Raw genomic sequence first — 17222 nt, 5'->3', positions numbered from 1 at the left:
TGCTGCTGCAGAGGAAGTAAATTACTTCTAGGCCATTAAAAGTGGCATTGCACAAAAATCCTGGAAAGTAGTCATTTCCTTTTACTTGGCACAGGCAAAGCCATTGATGGAGTTCATTTTAAGACTCTACAGTTCAATAAGTTCATGGACAAACTCAACAGAGTCTGGAAGAGAGGAGGACAGACAATCAGAGGTTTATGACACATGACCCAGGTGCGAATGTAAACAACTGGTTTAACTGCCCTGCAGTAACTGACCTTACACCACTTCCACATTTCATTTGGGTACTACCAACTTTTTCCCGGTTCTGTGGATGTTATGTACACGTTTCAGCGTCACTGTCTACCATGGACCTCATAACTGAATGGGATTGATTCTGTCCTCCTGCAAAGCCCTTGGAACTCCCCCTCACAGTCAAATGTTGTGAATGAGCTCATTTGTTATTCTCTGAACTTTAGCACGAGTGAGTATCAACCTCAGTAAAACACCAAGGCACAGCCTAAGGACAAAGTCCATGATTGCTTACTCATACAACACATCAGTGACATTTCATAACACAGTGACATATGTAAACTTAGAGTTTATTTACTATCATGCAGTTCTTTTGTACAACTGCTAAGTTCCTCATCTCAGAAGCCACTGCAACAAGCAAAGTTGAGTTAATTTGAAAACTTCTGGTAAGGTAAAATGTACAAAGTATTTGCAAAAATGGGTGATAAATGCATGATGGCAAAACTCATTGACTCCTCACCAATCACTCCCCTTATGAAAGCTGGTAGGTCACATTTTGGCTTTTTGAGGGTTGTCATAAGGCAAATAATGCCAAGGTCATGTGTTTGTGTTAACATGTACATTTGATCAGCCAATTGATCTATAGATCTGTCTGCTTTGTATTGATTTGTTTGCAGAAGTTTGTTGAACAGTTCTGCTTGTAATATTTTAGAGAACTATGTGTACTCAAATGTTCCTAAGAGCAACTGTCATTTGAAAGTGCAGAGGGTCTTCTGGGTCTTTAGAGTTACTAAACTCACATTCTGCATTTCTGGAAGGAAGCACTTGCACATACTCACAGGCTACAGAAGGAGATATTTCCTGAGCTGGCCAGGGACATGTGGGAGTGAGGTTGAGGCAGACACTAACTCCCTACTGCAAGAATTTAATGCATGTAACTATTTTAAGGAAACATCACATGCTCAGATTCACTATGAAGATCAATTTGCAGTAACTTTCTCTTGTTTCTTTGGCCTGACTTCCAACTTATGTTAAGCAGAACAGTTGCAATATTACATTACCTCTGTCATTAAACAGAACTCAGCTCAGGGATGAGATCCCAAGGAACACTTTAAAGTAGTCATTTTGGAATGTGCCATAAAAGGGAAACAAAGAACAAACAGGAATTGTGCTGTGATGAAACAACGAGAAAACTGCTTTCTGCTTGTGTCTCTTCCCTGCTTTCCTGGCAAATTCTGTATGTTGCCCCAGGTTCTTTGTGTCTGCCTGTCAGAGCCCTGAATATGGACTTTTGCCCCCTGAACAACAACTCCATCACACGGTTTCCACAGGATACTGACAGAGCTGTTGCTTAGTGGTTTCCCAGTCCTACTTCTCCAGCCCAGGTTCCCATCCCTCTCCCCCACATACACACATGTACACACACTTCATGGAGGTTCCTGCATGGATTTGAAACAGATTGGATTTCAGAGCCCATAAGCTTTGCAGATCTGGAATCATACCTAAATTACAGACCTGTGAGGTCCCACTTTACGTAAGATTCAAGTCCAACTTCATTGGCAGCTTAAGCTGCCACTGGCTGGCACTGCTGCTGAAGAAGTATCCAGACACTTTGCCTGTCCTTGATCGACCCCATCCATTGTGCCAGTAGAAGTTTCTGGCACTGGTTCACTGTAAGAAGCCAGGCTTCTGACTACACTCTCCTGCTGCTTCTTCCAAAACCAACTTTTTATTTGTATTCATTTTTTCCCCCCACACAATGCTATGAAGAATTGTACAATGAGCTGACATTATGCAGAAAAGCTACAAACCTGGTCTAAACTCTCAGTGCTTCATTTTATCTCAGGTCTGTGCTTAGCTTCAGATGCCAGGGACAGTTCACTGATGTTCATGTATCTGTTAAAGGTAGGGGCAAAAATTCTTAAACCAAAGTGAAGAAATACTCAACAGCAGCAACTATGTTTCAACTCCACAGAAACTTAAAATATGAGAAAGGAAAAAAAAAAGCACAAAATAAAATCTCTTCTAGCCACATTTTTGCTTCTGATGTCAAGAAGGAATAAGGTAGAAAGGATTCTTTTTGTCACTGGAAAGCCAGCGAGTTGAAAAAACACACTTTGGATGACAAACTTTTGGAGGGGTTGCGTTCTGCAGCACGGGAGGTGTGTGTGTGACCTGGACACAAACCACCCCTGGTTTGTGTGTCACTGCTGGCAAGGATGGGCTGAGGAACAGAAATGAAAGAGGGGATGGGGTTGTTATCCGTGCTCCCACAGTCCTGTGGGCACCCCTGGAAGGATATTTTTTTGTACATTTTGCCTCTAGAGGAGCCAGGCTTCAGGCCCACAGAGCCCGAGTCACCGCTGGCACAGCACCCAGGGCTGGCAGGGGGAGGGAGCTGGGGAAGGGCCACACCAGCCCTCTGGAGAAGCCCGAGACACAACTGTCCTCCAGCAGCAACCCTCCCCAGCCTGCCAGAGCTGAGCCCGGTGTCTGGGTGGGTTAGTGAGGATCACGTTCTTCCCTAGCAGTTAAATAAATACAGACAGTACTATTTTGGAAGTGGGACAGAGTAAGAACAGAGCAGCTGGATTTCAAAACTGGTTGTGAGCAACTATCCACAGAGATTTCAACCTTTTTTGGATTTACAGGCCCACCAAAATCTTATAAAGGTCTAACAAGTCTAATCCTTTACATAACAGGTTTACAGCCAAATACTTCAATTATTACAAGTTCACTGGTGCTACATGAAATGTAAGAAAATTCACGTGATTTTATATTGTAGCTCCTGATTAATCCACTTGAAATAGTAAATCTGCCCTTAATTCCTAGCTGCCTCATTTGCAGACCATGTAACTAGAGACTTAATCATCACCTACTCTTGTAAATCGTCCTTCTTAGCCTAAATGTATGTGATAAACTGAGAAAATGATTTGAGCTAATTAAGAGAAAACAGTGTAAGGTCAATATGACCTGGAGAGAAAAGAAAAACAAGTCATAAAACTTAATTGGGCCCCTATAAAGAGATAAAACAAGTTACCTCCCTTTTACCTTGTGTAGGATTTATAGTGAGAGAATTTTGTTTAGTTAGCTAGATAATAGCATCTTTCTTAAAATTTATAACTTTGTATAGATAACAAGCAAACATCTGCTGAAAGTCTGATTTAACAATATATTATGGATGCTTATAGATAACATTCTTGTTAAGAAATATCTGTGGAATGTCTGACCTAACAATGTGTAATGTTTATACTCATATACCTAACAATGTGTAGTGTTTATACTCATGTACCTAACAATGTGTAGTGTTTATACTTATGTATAATGAATATTCATGTAGTAGCTGGAAATAAATGTAGAACAAATGTCTTCTTTGGGTGTGACAGGCATTGGGAGTTGTTGAACCCCTTCCCTGATCACCCAGCCCTGAATTTGCTTTTATCATATAATAAAATTCTGATTGGAAATTGCCCGACTGGGTTTCTATTTCTCACATGTATGATTGTGAGATATTTTGAGATCTTTCAAAGGCAAGTATTATTCAAAACTACAATGGCTATAATTTTGCTTTGCTCTTTATCTCTTAAAGGAACATACTAAACCAGCTGCCCTTTTCAGTAATCTGTAGAAATAGAGCTGAATAAATTGTGTAAAAATAACCTGCTTTTACACAGGGATGCACTTGCCTCATCTAGGATTGACTGTCTCTCTGCCCACTTAGAGGTGTCCTTAAAATTCTTAATTGTTTTTTAACAGGATAAATCTCATAATCAGAGTTTAAACGTAACCTTTTCTCATGATGGTGGTGTTACAAAAAATAGCACACAGAAAAAAAATTCTGTGTGACCATACTATATATCTCTTTCTGGTGTGTCAGAAACGTCTTGCATCCCTCTAAGTGTTAAGTGTTAATTTGAGACCCTCTTCCTGTCAAAGTCAGCAAATGCACATCTCTTTTCTAGCAATAGGTATCAGGCAAGGTTTAATCTTGAGCCTACAGGAGAAAACAAAACAGGCAAAAAAAAACTCAAAGTGCCTTAGATATCCATCATCTTGGACCTCTCAACACTTGACTCTTCAGTTATTCTGAAAGACATCAATCTCTCTAAGAAGCAGTTCCTGATCCACAGAACAAGACAGAACAACGGGACAGAACACACTCCCATGGCAAACACAGACATCAGCAAATAAGAGCAGCTCTGATGGAAGTTGCAAAACACACAGATGAGTTTAGTAATAAGGACTGAAGGAGGAAGAGGGAGGCCAGGATTGGGATTTTTGTTTGTGTTTCTGGATTGGCTGCTTGTTTTCAGCCTGCACTGGAGAATGTGGGTTTTCACATGTTTCTGTTTTACCTCAAGTTAATAGGAATATGCTACAGGACAGCTTATCTGAAGAACACCATGCCCTGAGGTGGTAAAGTGAAAGCTGCTCCAACTAGTTTCAGTCATCCAAATTGATGGTGTTCTTGTTTAATGGTGAGTGGTTTTGCTAATGGCAAGGACACTGGGATAAAAAAGGAGGACTTTTCTGAAGAGGTGGTTGTTGTGGGCTTACATAGTTGGAACTGTTATTTTTGTCCAGAAATTTTCTTGCTTTTCAATGCATTGACTAAATGGCTTTCATTGCATTTAAAGTTCTAGTTGCATTTAATTGGGTGGGAAAGGGTTCTTCCCATAGCTGGAGAGACATTGATGACAATGTATCCAAGCTGGTTTTCTAGTGTGACACAACCCAGACACATGTTCAAGTTCAGAGTGAGTAAACACTAAACTTAGTTCAAGATTCCCAGTCAGAAGGCTGCCAGTCCACCAGGTACTAAATTAAACAAAACAAAACAAAACAAACCCCAAACCACCCAAGCTATTTTATGGAAATAGATTTTGCAGACTTACCTTTAAACAACTTACATGTAATACATATTAAGTACAAAATATGGAATGTGTGATGAGTTATATTCAAACAGTAGTTCGTCAATCACACTGTAATTGTAAAGCAGGCTTTCGTTGAGGGAGGCTGTATTTGAAAGGCGAATTAAAAGAAAGTAGCGAGCTCTTTGCTTCAGCTTGTGTTAAAACGACGCTCTGTGGTTACAGTCGGGTCTGTGGCCGCACTGTTGAGTTTTAATGACGCTGGTGACCGTAACCCTGAGCCCGCACCGAGCAGGAGCGGGACGAGCTCCAGCTGAGGGGCCGCGGAGGGAGCTCTTTCGGCGGGGACCCCCGGCTAGGCGCTGTGCGGGGGCGGGACGGGGACAGGACGGGACGGGACAGGGACAGGACGGGACAGGACGGGACGGGGACGGGGACAGGGACAGGGCCAGGGCCAGGGCCGGGACGGGGGGGGCACTGAGGGGACTCCCCGCGCCCACAAGCCCAATTATGGCCGCGCGCGGGGCTCGCGCGCCGCCGGGCCAATCACGGGCAGCGCCGCGGCCGCGCGCGCCCGTCCCGTGACTGCGCGCCCCCGCCGGCAGGACGGGCCGGCCCCGCGCCGCGACAGGCGGCGACAGGCGGGGACAGGCGGCGACAGGCGGGGACAGGCGGGGACAGGCGGCGACAGGCGGGCCGGGATGTCGCGGAGCGGCGCGGCGCTCGCCAGGGCGCTGGCCGGAGGGGCCGGCGGCAGGTACGCGGGGCGCGGTGAGCGCGGGGGTGACAGAGAGGGGCCGGATCCCCGGTGGGGAACTCGCCCGTTCGTTGCCCGAGGCGGCTGCACGGCTGCGAGAGCAAAGAAACTGAACGCTGAGTGAAACGCCCGGATGGTTTTTTGCTTCACATAAGGCAACATGTTCCTTCTCCCCTGAGCACGTGGAAGGCTGGCTGCAACAACTCGAGAAAAGGAATACGCTTTGGAGAAGAGTTAATCTTGTAACTGGAACTAAAAAGAGCAAGCAGATGAGAGAGAGCGCGATTTGACATGTTAGGAGAAGAAAAATGGTTATAGCAGTGCTGCTGTGTTTCTTTGTCAAAGTCTGTCATACTCATGAAAACTGTCAAAAAGTGGAATAGATGTTGGTTCATGATGTCAAATTTCAAGCAATCATTTGGCATCATTGTTACTGTGCAATGGTATAATGTAACCTTGGGGCACACTTCTTACTGTGTATCCTTTGTGGTAGAATCTTAAGGATGCGTTTGCAGTATTAAATTAGTTCAGTCCTGGTAAACAAAAGCGCTGTTTTAAAAAGTCATTTATTTGAGTCTCGAGGGCAAAATCCAATTGCTGGGAAGGGTGTTTCGTATAAGGAAACACATTAAGTAACTAGCTGGACACTAAGTTTGACGATGTTTCTGATGTGAGCTGCGAAAGCCTTGGCAGTTGGTTTTAAGCAAGTGCGGGGTCAAACCCGGAGCTGTGTTATCTGTAGCCTTGAATCTGGAGTTGCTTTGGCTTTGCAGTTGTCACTGGTGTGCACGTTGTACCTGCTGCCAGCTCAGCAGAACCCTGGCTGTGCTGAGCAGCAGACTGCAAGGGGCCAGGGGTCAATAGTCTCTTCTGCTTATTCAGACTGAGATGCTAATGAGGATACTTGCTGGTACACTCATTTTTTGGGATACGAACAGCTGTCAGCAAAAAATTTGCATGGGATCAACTCATGTCTCATAGACCATAAAATGGCCATCAGATATCACTAACCTGATGGAAGTATCAGTTGGGGTACAGTAAACACAATTGCCCTGGCAAGCTCTCAGCACTAATGTCAGTCTTTACAGTGAGGGGTTGGAGATCCCTTTTTTCAAAAATACATTAACCTTTAGGCTTAGAAAACTGTGTAGCTATAAAAAAAACAAAACAAAACAAAACACTGAATATAGATTATTTACGTGTGCATGTCATACACCAGAAATGCTTCTCTTTCAGGTCATGGAGGTTGGGTGATACTGTCATCAGTGCCCAAATGCTCAGGGAGAAAGCAGCGAGTGGCAGGAGTGGAAGAAGGCAGTGAGAGCAGTGTGAGGGGGGATGGTTTTGTTACTGGCAGAGGGCAAACACCGAGGTGGCAGGTGTGTCTGAATTCTAGCATGGACTTGGCTTTTCTTCTGTGGCCCGGGTCAGGTTCACAAAAACAGCCCATGGAAACCTACGCTTCTGGGATTTCTTGCAGAGATCTGCTTTCCTGAACTGGGACCAAGCCCAGCACATTCTCACAGCGTCTGTTATTCTTCAGATAAAATCGGGAGAGGGATGGAGTCTCACCACGCTTGTTAGAATTGTAACCTCTTAACCCTGTCTGCCTCGAATGGCAAAATAATGGTGAAAAGGACATTGTCTTACAGCAGCCAAGGGATTGTTTGTAGGGGTTGTTTTTCAGCCTTGCAGCCGAAACAAGTTTAGATAAAACTGTATGAAACTGGTACAGCCCTACAATAAAAACAGACCAAGAGACGAAACCTGGTGACCAGTTTGGACTGTGTGCTGTACATAGCCCCAGATAAAGTGATTTAAATCTGCTGTGCAGAACATTTGAACACTTTCTGTGACTTGGGCTGAGGCAGCTACAATGTTACTGGCACCCTTCAACTTCCTGTCAAAGCAATTGTCAAAGCTTTTCCTTAAGTATTGTCCAGTCTGTGTGGAAACAAAACAGACTGTGACCACATCCCTTGAGATACAGTTGCAAACATTTGCAGAGTTGTTGTCTAAAGGCTTTTAAAGTGGACCTATCCTTTCTTAATTTTGACGCAGTACTTCTGTCCCATCTTAAATAATTTCTTTTCAATTGCAGTGGTTACAATCTGTGTTTGTCACTCATCTTGCTTCATATCACAGTTGCATAGTTGGTTTTAAAAAAGTCTATACAGATTGTTTCTAACCATCTGCTAATGATGATTATTTTCCTCTAACTCAATACCAATTTATTATTTGCCTGTCTCCCAACACAGTGACCACATAAGCTGATGTGCTCAGTCATGGGTTACTACTGTACTTCTTTAGAATTTTATGTTGATTTTTTTAAAGAACATGTTCAGTTTAATTGTTCAAAATTGGTAACTAATTTGCTAGACCACTTTGGTGGTTGGGAAAAAAAACATATCTAATGCACCTATCTGTTCACTGTGTTTAAAAATCCACCAAACCAACCAAACAGACCCCTAAAGAAGCCTAATGCTAAGTAGGGAAGTTTGGTTCCATTTCTGATTATGTGAATCCTGATGTAGAGTCCTGACTGTTTAATTAAAGAACAGTAAAAGACCTGGGTTACTCTTTAGCTTATGTTTGTAGAGTCATTGAGGACAAAGAGTAGCATTTTTAATTTCCTGATGCCCAAAATCAGAACTTTTGAGGCAGCATTTTGCATTTTGATCTACTTGATCTCAGCAAAATCAGTAATTTAGCAGAACAGAACTGTTAATCACAATGAATATTTTTTAGATTTTAGTGTAGATGTTCACAAACAGAGAACACTGAGGTACAATCTTAAGGTTATTAGTCCTTTTACAGGTAATTAAGCTTTATTTATGAAAACACTGTGTCCAAGGTTTTGATTATATTTTCTGAAGGAAATTTGGAAAGCTGGGTAACAATGCACCTTCTGAATGGACTTTCAAAATTAAACTGGCCTTTAAAGAGAAGGATGGCACCAGAGTTCAACTTTGTATCTCCAAGTGAAATCTTCTCTACTTTGGGTATTCCAAAAGGGATAAGTATTGCAAACCTTGATTTTGCCATTAGGAAAACCTGTTCTGCAAATTAAGTGCATATGAGACTTGTCCATGAACTCAGGCTGCCATGTGTTCAAGTGTTTAATGAGGGCCTTTGTGTTTCACTCTGCCAGTTACTTTTGTCATGACCGAGGCTGTTTTTAGTTTCTCTTAAGGAAAAGAAATGTTTGACAGTTCGTGTACTGTTATGAGCCTTTGCTTTTCCATCTGACAGACATTTTCTGGAATGTTATACAACAGGTTGTTTGTCCCACTTGAATGTGCTGTTACTTATTTTGCTGATATGAAACACATCTAAAAGCATTTTCACTGTTTCAGGCACTTGGCTTCTTGTGGTGTTCTGATGACCAGAACTTCTCCTTTGCAAGTACCTGTAACGAGCCAGACTTTTTCAAGGAATTTCTTCAACATTGCTGCACCACTAGTAAATAAAAGAAAAGAATATTCTGAAAGAAGAATTATAGGGTTTGTATAAAACTGTGGAAAGAGACTTTAAATGCTTATTGCTTTTATATTTGCTGTAATTAATCTGAAACACTAGAAGTTCAAAAGGAGCTAAAACCCCCCATCCCTACAGACACATGCCCCTATGAGTCTGCCCAATTGGAATGTAAAAAGGAGTTCTGATTTTCAGAATTTGTAAAGGTAGGATTTACCAGTCTGAAACTGAGTATAAAAAAAGTAGAAACCCAAAACCCTTGGCCCACAGAAAGAAAGAGCAGAAATAACTGTTCTGTTCCATGACAAAACAAAACCAACCTTGAAAGGGAGTAATACACTTATAATTTCATCTGGTAAAATATGAATAAACCAAGAGGTGTGAAAACTCTGTTTCATTCTGTCCCAAATCCATGCTAATGTTTGCTCGTACGTCATATTGTAGTTCTCAAGATTTTCTTCTTCCTTTAAAAGAAGAAAATTGTGTGATGAAGAAACTAAGACACATAGAAAAAGATTTTGAAATCCAGTTTGCCTTAGTGCTAGTGGGAAAATTCCAGTTCGTGTAACGATGCTGGGATCTGCCCCCAGTCTCTGGTCCACAATAGCATGAATTACTTTTTTATTAGCATAATTTTTTGATTGCACTTAACATTCCTTTATGTGATAGTTCTTGAACTGCAACATATCTGCACAGTCACTATAAAAAGGCCTTTGTCCAAGAGTACTCACTGCTGAGTACTGTTGAACATATGCTTCATTTTAAAGAACTGAAGCCCATGTTTAATCCCATCTGTTCCTGAGTCAGAAATAAAAGTTAAAAACCATTGCTAATAATACTTTGCCACGTTACAGTAGAATCAACTAAAATGTTGCTATTATGTGTTTCATCTGATTTCAATATCCTGCCTGAGCAGGGGGGTTGGACGAGTTCCGGAGGTCCCTTCCAACCTCAGCCATTCTGTGATGCTGGAAGGTTTTTCCATTGTATGTATTTTTTAATTAAGCTTTTTAATTTGGGCTGATGTGAGGAACGTAGTGTTCCTCAGTTGAAACCATATTAAATATAGTACTTGAGTTTTGATACACCTTGTCTTAGTAGCCCTGCAGTGTGGATTTTTTTAACATGGAATGTCTAAGATCGACCTCAATGAAGACACAGCTGTGCTGATAAAAAATACATTTCATTTGAAATGTATGCACATTTACATGACACTTAAGAGAGAGTCATATTCACTAACTTCTTTAGAATTTTATGTTGATTTTTTTAAAGAACATGTTCAGTTTAATTGTTCAAAATTGGTAACTAATTTGCTAGACCACTTTGGTGGTTGGGAAAAAAACATATCTAATGCACCTATCTGTTTACTGTGTTTAAAAACCCACCAAACCAACCAAACAGATCCCCAAAGAAGCCTAATGCTAAGTAGGGAAGTTTGGCTCCATTTCTGATTATGTGAATCCTGATGTAGAGTCCTGACTGTTTAATTAGAGAAAGAACAGTAAAAGACCTGGGTTACTCTTTAGCTTATGTTCACTAACTTTACCGCTGGATGGTGTGTTGTATTTTGCTTCTTTATGTAAAGACTATCACCAGTTTACTACTTTCTTTTCCTCTTAATTAGCAAAGCTGCATTTTTAATCTCCAGAACCAGTGGTAGTTTTCAGGTGACTGTATGTTCACCTTCCAACTGCCCACACCATTTATACCATCTCTGACACTTCAATACTGAATTAAAGTTAAAATACCTTGTAACTGTAACGTTCCTATTTCTGCTTCCAGGTATTCTATGCAAGAAATGTATGAAGTTGTTGCTGTTGTGGAGAATTACAAACTGTTTGTTCCTTGGTGTAAAAAGTCAGACATACTCTCGAAGCGCTCTGGGTACTGCAAAGCACAGCTGGAAATAGGATTCCCTCCTGTAGTAGAGAACTACACATCAGTTGTTACCCTAGTAAGACCACATTTAGTTAAGGTAACTGTTTTGTTTTTTTTTCCTCTCCTAACTTTCCTTAACATTTGTTCTTGAAATTTGAATATTCCAGGAACATCCCGTTTCGAAACAAAATTGATGCTGGAAGTTCTTTCTGGGGCTCAAAACTTCTGTTGCTTTTCTTTAAGGATTTTAGATAAACTGGGGGAGAATTTCAATGTGCTTTTAAAACATATCCCACCACACGGGGGAGAAAGAGGAATCACTTTTTAACTTGCCTTTGCTGGAGAAGATGGCAGCCATTAATGAAGACATAACACTTCTGATTTGTATTTTGTTATAATTTTGTCCAAGACTCTCTAAATACAAAGTTAGTACTTAAAGTTATCTTTGACATAAAAGTTATCTTTGACAACACTAGCTTCCGATGCCTTAGCAAAGTTGCTATTTGTCATTACTTTTCTTCTCACAATTTTAACTAATTAACATGAAAAGACTTAAATGTAAGTGTAGGATCCACTGAAGAGCTTGTTATTCAATATATTGATGAGAAAATGGAAGAGTGGATTTAAAGTCAATTTTTTTACAATTAATTTGTTCAGAAGAGGAACAGTTGTATTTCTCCTTTCAGCTTTTCAGTAATTAAGAGAAAAGTAGAAAAGTGTCAAGGCAGAAATTTTAAATGATGTCTGGATCTTCTAAGTATTTGCTTGCCTTATATGTTCAAACCTGTTTTAGTAAAGAATGGCTCAGAACAGATTCCTTGCAGCAAAACTGCCTCTCCCTTCATGTGGCAGATCCTGAATGGTTTGGAGTAATTAGTGGAAATTACAACAATTGGTTGCTGTTCAAGATAATTGTTTGAATACTCTTATTTCTAGGCTTCCTAATAAGAGACACTTAACTGAAAATGAGTTTCTGAAGTACAGGAAAGATGTAAATTGGAAAAGGAATATGCAAAGTGCTTTTATTTAATGCACTCACTGATTCTGGAAAGAAAAAAAGATTTTTTTCCCTTTATTAAGAAAGTTGAGTAGCTACAAAGGGGAAATGTGTGTTTCACATGCTGAGAGCTTTCCTCTTCTACTCTTCCCTGACAAGACAGGCTTTTTTCTTTCACACAGCTATCAGACTGGCTTGCCAACTCTTTTTCCCCTCTTAATTCACTCAAAAGAGGTGTTCCCGTCTCAGGAAAAAAAACCATAAAACTAGAGAGGTAAACCATTTCTTCAGATTTTCTCCTCCTGGACTCATTGGCCTTTTCTCTGCTGCAATTACCGTTCCTAGAGATTTACATTATGTTCATATGACTGTAGGACATTTCTAGAGAAGCCACTGTGTGCTTGGATTATTTCACTCTCCTCTGAGGTAACTCTGGGCAAAGGCACCTTGCATGTGGTGACAAAATGGGGATTTTTTTGTTGTTGTTGCTTAAGGCAGCAGTGCTCGAACAATTGAATAATCACACTGGTAACAGCAGTCTTTGCTGAGGGGGAAGGCATGGAGTGAGTTTGCTACTCAGAAGACTGGGAGCAGGGGGGACACAGTGGCAGTTTTCCCATTCTTCCTGCCGTTTTGGCAGCAGTAGGGAAGCAAACCCAGCTCATTGTGTCTCATCTTCCCTCTACTCCCTTCTTTCTGTTGTAGAAGTGGCAAGGCCCTGCATCATCTCATTCCTGGAAAGAAAAACATAGGTATTTTTGTGCTGCTGATAAGTCTTTGAGATGAGTCACCTTACCACAGCTTTCCAACCCAAGCAACACCTATTCCTCGTGGGTAGTCTTACTGGAGCAGAGCTGCTTGTGGCAACAATAAGAACTTGTAACAAAAGAAAAAAAGATTTAAAAAAAAAAAAAGCTACAGAAATTTTCTCTCCAAATTCTAACCCAGTTGAGGTTATGTATTTGGATGATTTTGAAGAATAGGTCTTTCAATCTTTTTCTTTTATAAATATAGCCACACAGAATTAGCTCTATGTGCCAAAAGCAAAATGAGTGAAAATAAAGACCCTATTGCCATGAAAATTATGACACCAACTAATGCCAATATTTTACTGTTTTAAAGGACTGTTTGCAAGCCCTCCTAAAGCACTAGCCAAATAGGGCTTGCCTGGAACCACAAGGGAGAGTATAAGCTGATCATGAGCTCGAGTGTATGGTCTACTGACTTTGTGGCAGCTCTTGGTCCACAACAGGATCTTGTGACAGAGGATCTTCGGAGTTTGTCTTCAAACACATTTGTCTTGGGGCTAACCATTCCTGTGGCCAAAGCTACCAGTCCATATATCAGTATCTAAAACATTCTATACATGTGATACAGTATATCTACCTAAATCCCCAGTAAATATCCATATCCTTTGCTTAAAGCAGTGTTGTTCAAAATCCTGGTACATAACTAGCATGATGTTCCACGTATCATGCCACAGATCTGTTTCATGATGCTCAACACACAAATTTTCCCCCTCCCTTAAAAGGGATTCAGTTATTTTGCCATAGATGGCACATATGGGACCTCATGCTGGCTGTGCTGCGAGAATAGTTTCAACTTTGCCGTGACCATCACTGCCTAAGAAATGCAAATGCAAACTTCAGTAATACCAGCTTGTCACGTTTGTAAAAGCCTAATTGCAGCTTGACTTCTCAAATTTTCTTTTAGGCATCGTGCACAGATGGAAAACTATTTAATCACTTGGAAACAGTGTGGCGTTTGAGCCCAGGTATCCCTGGATATCCAAGGACATGTACATTGGATTTTTCAGTAAGTATTGTAATTAAGGAGCACTGCCTTAATTAGAAACACTGTCTTCAACTGTGTGGGTTTTTTTTTAATGCCTGGTACTTTTTGTTAAACACAAATACACAGAAAACAAGTTAGTTTTAGTCAATCCTATCCCAAAAGTATTTTGCAAACTTGACCACACAGAAACCACTACAGTGTCTTTTAGAGACAGGAATTTTCTGTGAGGTGTCCAGGTATCAGAAAACAGTCTTGAGATGGGCACCTCTCACCATAAAGTTCTAAACATGCTGAAGTTTTCAGACAGTCAAATACAGAGGGAGAAATGCTAAACATAGTTTGCTGTTTCCTTTAATTTTCCTACAGCCTAAGTTGAGAGAGCACCTACTTTCTGGTACCATCTGTCCTGTTGGGCCTGCAGTTTGGTCGATTTGATTTCCTGGCTTTCAGTTTTACTCTGTCATGTATTTGAAGTCTTACTTTTTCCTTTTGGTATAATAGATTTTTCCTGTCTAATCTTTCTAATCTGTGATGGGATATCGCTGCAGCCCAAACTATTGCTCTTTAAATCCAGTACCTGACTGAGCCTGATTTTACTCCCAGACAAGTTGTTTTCCACTCCAGTTATTGCTTTTCTACGTCTCTTTAGTCTGTCCATCACATTTTTTTCTTGCATTTCATAGCATAAAGTGTAGGAGCTGCATTGAGCACATAATTAGGCTGGGGATCACAACAGGCTGCAAAAGTGCACAGAGATGGGTTAATCCTGCTGCCATCTACTGGAATACTCTACTTTGAAAATTATCTTCATTAAATAGGAAAAAGCTTTCGGGGTATTTTGAAACTAGCACATTAACCTCTTTGGGTTAAAAACTTTCAGCTTATTGCTGTATTTCACTTCTTATGGTTCAAGAATAAAAATTAATCTAGTGGCACTCAAAAAAATACATTTCTCATAGGATTTGTTCATGATGTTTGTACATTATTTGTTCTTGATATTTGAATTTCTCCAGGGAAATAAGTGCCAGTTCCTTCTACTAACCAGTACATAAGCTAGCTTTTAACCCAAATCCTAAATCCCAAGCCATTAAAATCCAAGTTGAGAAAACTTGAATTAAACAACTATTTAAACCTATAATCTAAATACAGACTCTGTGAGTAAACACACAACCCACCCCCATACCAAAGCCATGTTTTTGACATTTCAGGTCACCTAAAGGGAGTCAAAACTGCACTTGATATGGACATTTTCTGTGTCTTGGGGGAACACTATGGACACATCTTACTGCTCACTCCTTTTTGAGGCAGCAGCAGCCAGTGCAGCCAGCTGAGCTGGGGCTGCCTCCCTAGGGCCTTAACCCTTGCTAGTTCCTGCCCTGCTGGTCCTGCCTCTGGGCACATGCAGACAGGAATGATAAGCATTTCACAACAAACTCCTCAAAACACACCGTGCAATTACAGATATTCAAGAGAAAACTTTGATTTCAAGAACACTTGTTTGCTTTAGAAAATGTTACTTGAGTTTTGGGTTATGCCAGTTCCCAGAAGCTGCTGTATCCTGTTTTGCCAGCCTGATATCCAGCAGGGAACTTCCCTAGTTTGGTTTCAGCTCTGAAATGATTTGGTACATAGACTGAAACACACCACCACTCTTACCATCTGCAAACTTCCTAAGTGTACGTATATAAATGCACCACACCTCAAGGTTTACGAAATTCCTGAGCATGATGCCAGATTCATTATCCCTGCTCTGCAGAACTCTGCATGCCTTGAATGGTAAGTCTCTGACTTACAAAATACACATTAATTTTACTGTTGCTTGAGGTCAAGAAAATGTAAATGAAGCTACACTTGGCTTTTGGGCCAAGTCATTTAGTTACTTCTGTTCTACAGCTTTGTAGTTAATGTGCATTGCTCATAAGGAATTTGGGAGAAGCTGTATTTGCTCCATTTGGCATTGAATCTGCTGATTTCTCAGAGATGACACAAATACTTCAATCTCAATCCATTCCATTGCCTGCCCATGTCAGGTTGGGAGTGGGAGCTGTTCAGGTGGGAGATACAAAACAAACCAAATCTGTAGTTTTAGTTAGTAAACTGCTTGTTTGAACATACCAGAACTACTGCCACCAATAAGGACTAATTTAAAATATTGGTATTTAATAAGTGACTATTTCAAGCTGCTTTTAAGTCTCTTGGGTGTGCTCCAGCTTACCTGTAAGTCTGCTGTCTTGTCATGCAGGATTTTTCTTCAGACAACTTTTAGTCCCCCAAGTGAATCCTGTGCACAAAGTTATTGTTTGTCAGTAGTTTTTCATTATCCCAAATCTGTTTTGTGATACATTATTTATTAAAGACAGCTTAGGTAAATGATTACTTCAGAGAGCTGAATGAAAGGATTCTTCTAATTCAAAAGCCCAGGGAAACAGTCCTGACACCAAGGAACACAGCTTTTCTTCACAGACACACTCACCTTCACCTCAGAACAAACTGTTCTTTCTCCCACAACTTACTTGAAAACTTCATTGGAGATTCTTTAATAGAGTTGTCTATTTGTAACAGCATTTTATCACAACAGCAGATAACAGGAAAAATAATTATTCTCTATTGTCTTAAACAGGTTTCTTTTGAATTTCGTTCACTTCTACACTCAAAACTTGCTACACTGTTTTTTGATGAAGTGGTAAAGCAGATGGTTGCTGCCTTTGAAAGAAGAGCATCCAAACTCCATGGCCCAGAAACCAGCATACCTCGGGAGCTGATGCTCCATGAAGTTCATCAGACGTAAAGGGACAACTGTAACCACCTCAGTTATAACCTTGTTTGTACACTTCATTTGTTCTAAGTGCCATGCTCCACCTTTGGGGCGTCTATTTCTTATCTGAGCTGTGTGTTTAAGATTTTTATACTGTACCAAACATACCTGCTCAGCCAGACCTGTATAGAAAGTTCAAAAGCTGCAATCAAGTGCAACTTAAAGCCTTATCAGTAACAGGCAACCGGCAGCTACTGTAACCCAACATATCTCAGGCTGCCGTTAACGTGCCAAACGGCTCCTGTAATCACGGGCCAAGTTCTGCCTTATCCAAGCTCATGATTTTTCTTCTAGCACTGTAACATATTAACTCAAGTTTAAGTTATTAGTAGTGTGACTGTAATTTAACAGCATCAACTCGGCCAGCTCTGGCCAAGCCAAGGGAAACCGACATTCTGGCTT

General features: G+C 40.8%; 1 protein-coding gene and 2 long non-coding RNA genes across 4 annotated transcripts; 1 reads left to right on the top strand and 2 right to left on the bottom strand.

Annotated features, from left to right (window-relative positions):
- Nucleotides 1-563: 563 nt before the first annotated feature.
- On the bottom strand, nt 564-5440 carry LOC113992927. Its single transcript, XR_003542403.2, has 2 exons — nt 5127-5440; nt 564-2127 (listed from the first exon to the last, which is right to left on the bottom strand). It is a non-coding gene; the product is annotated as an uncharacterized LOC113992927 (long non-coding RNA).
- A 320-nt stretch (nt 5441-5760) lies between these two features.
- On the top strand, nt 5761-16822 carry COQ10B (coenzyme Q10B). Its single transcript, XM_027730639.2, has 5 exons — nt 5761-5859; nt 9216-9362; nt 11119-11311; nt 13925-14026; nt 16626-16822. Exons 1-5 carry the CDS (start codon nt 5804-5806, stop codon nt 16791-16793), a joined length of 666 nt encoding a protein of 221 aa, XP_027586440.1. The 5' UTR covers nt 5761-5803; the 3' UTR covers nt 16794-16822.
- Nucleotides 8653-17080, bottom strand: LOC120322744. 2 transcript variants are annotated; one of them, XR_005562625.1, is made up of 6 exons: nt 16929-17080; nt 16221-16286; nt 14583-14742; nt 11085-11255; nt 9657-9800; nt 8653-9318 (listed from the first exon to the last, which is right to left on the bottom strand). It is a non-coding gene; the product is annotated as an uncharacterized LOC120322744 (long non-coding RNA). The 2 variants fall into 2 exon arrangements; XR_005562626.1 differs by lacking the exon at nt 14583-14742.
- Nucleotides 17081-17222: the final 142 nt, after the last annotated feature.

Source organism: Pipra filicauda, unplaced genomic scaffold (genome assembly GCF_003945595.2).
Source record: "Pipra filicauda isolate LSUMZ 115617 unplaced genomic scaffold, ASM394559v2 scaffold149_size4050908_pilon, whole genome shotgun sequence".
NCBI lineage: Eukaryota > Metazoa > Chordata > Aves > Passeriformes > Pipridae > Pipra > Pipra filicauda.
Note: the sequence above shows the minus strand (reverse complement) of the source record. Positions and strands in the feature narration are given on the sequence as shown.

Excerpts from the sequence above, each read along its gene's own strand:
- COQ10B (XM_027730639.2), top strand. The coding sequence starts at position 5,804 with ATGTCGCGGAGCGGCGCGGCGCTCGCCAGGGCGCTGGCCGGAGGGGCC. Across the intron at positions 11,312-13,924 it reads TAAGACCACATTTAGTTAAG|GCATCGTGCACAGATGGAAA; the intron begins GTAACTGTTTTG and ends ATTTTCTTTTAG. Across the intron at positions 14,027-16,625 it reads CATGTACATTGGATTTTTCA|GTTTCTTTTGAATTTCGTTC; the intron begins GTAAGTATTGTA and ends TGTCTTAAACAG.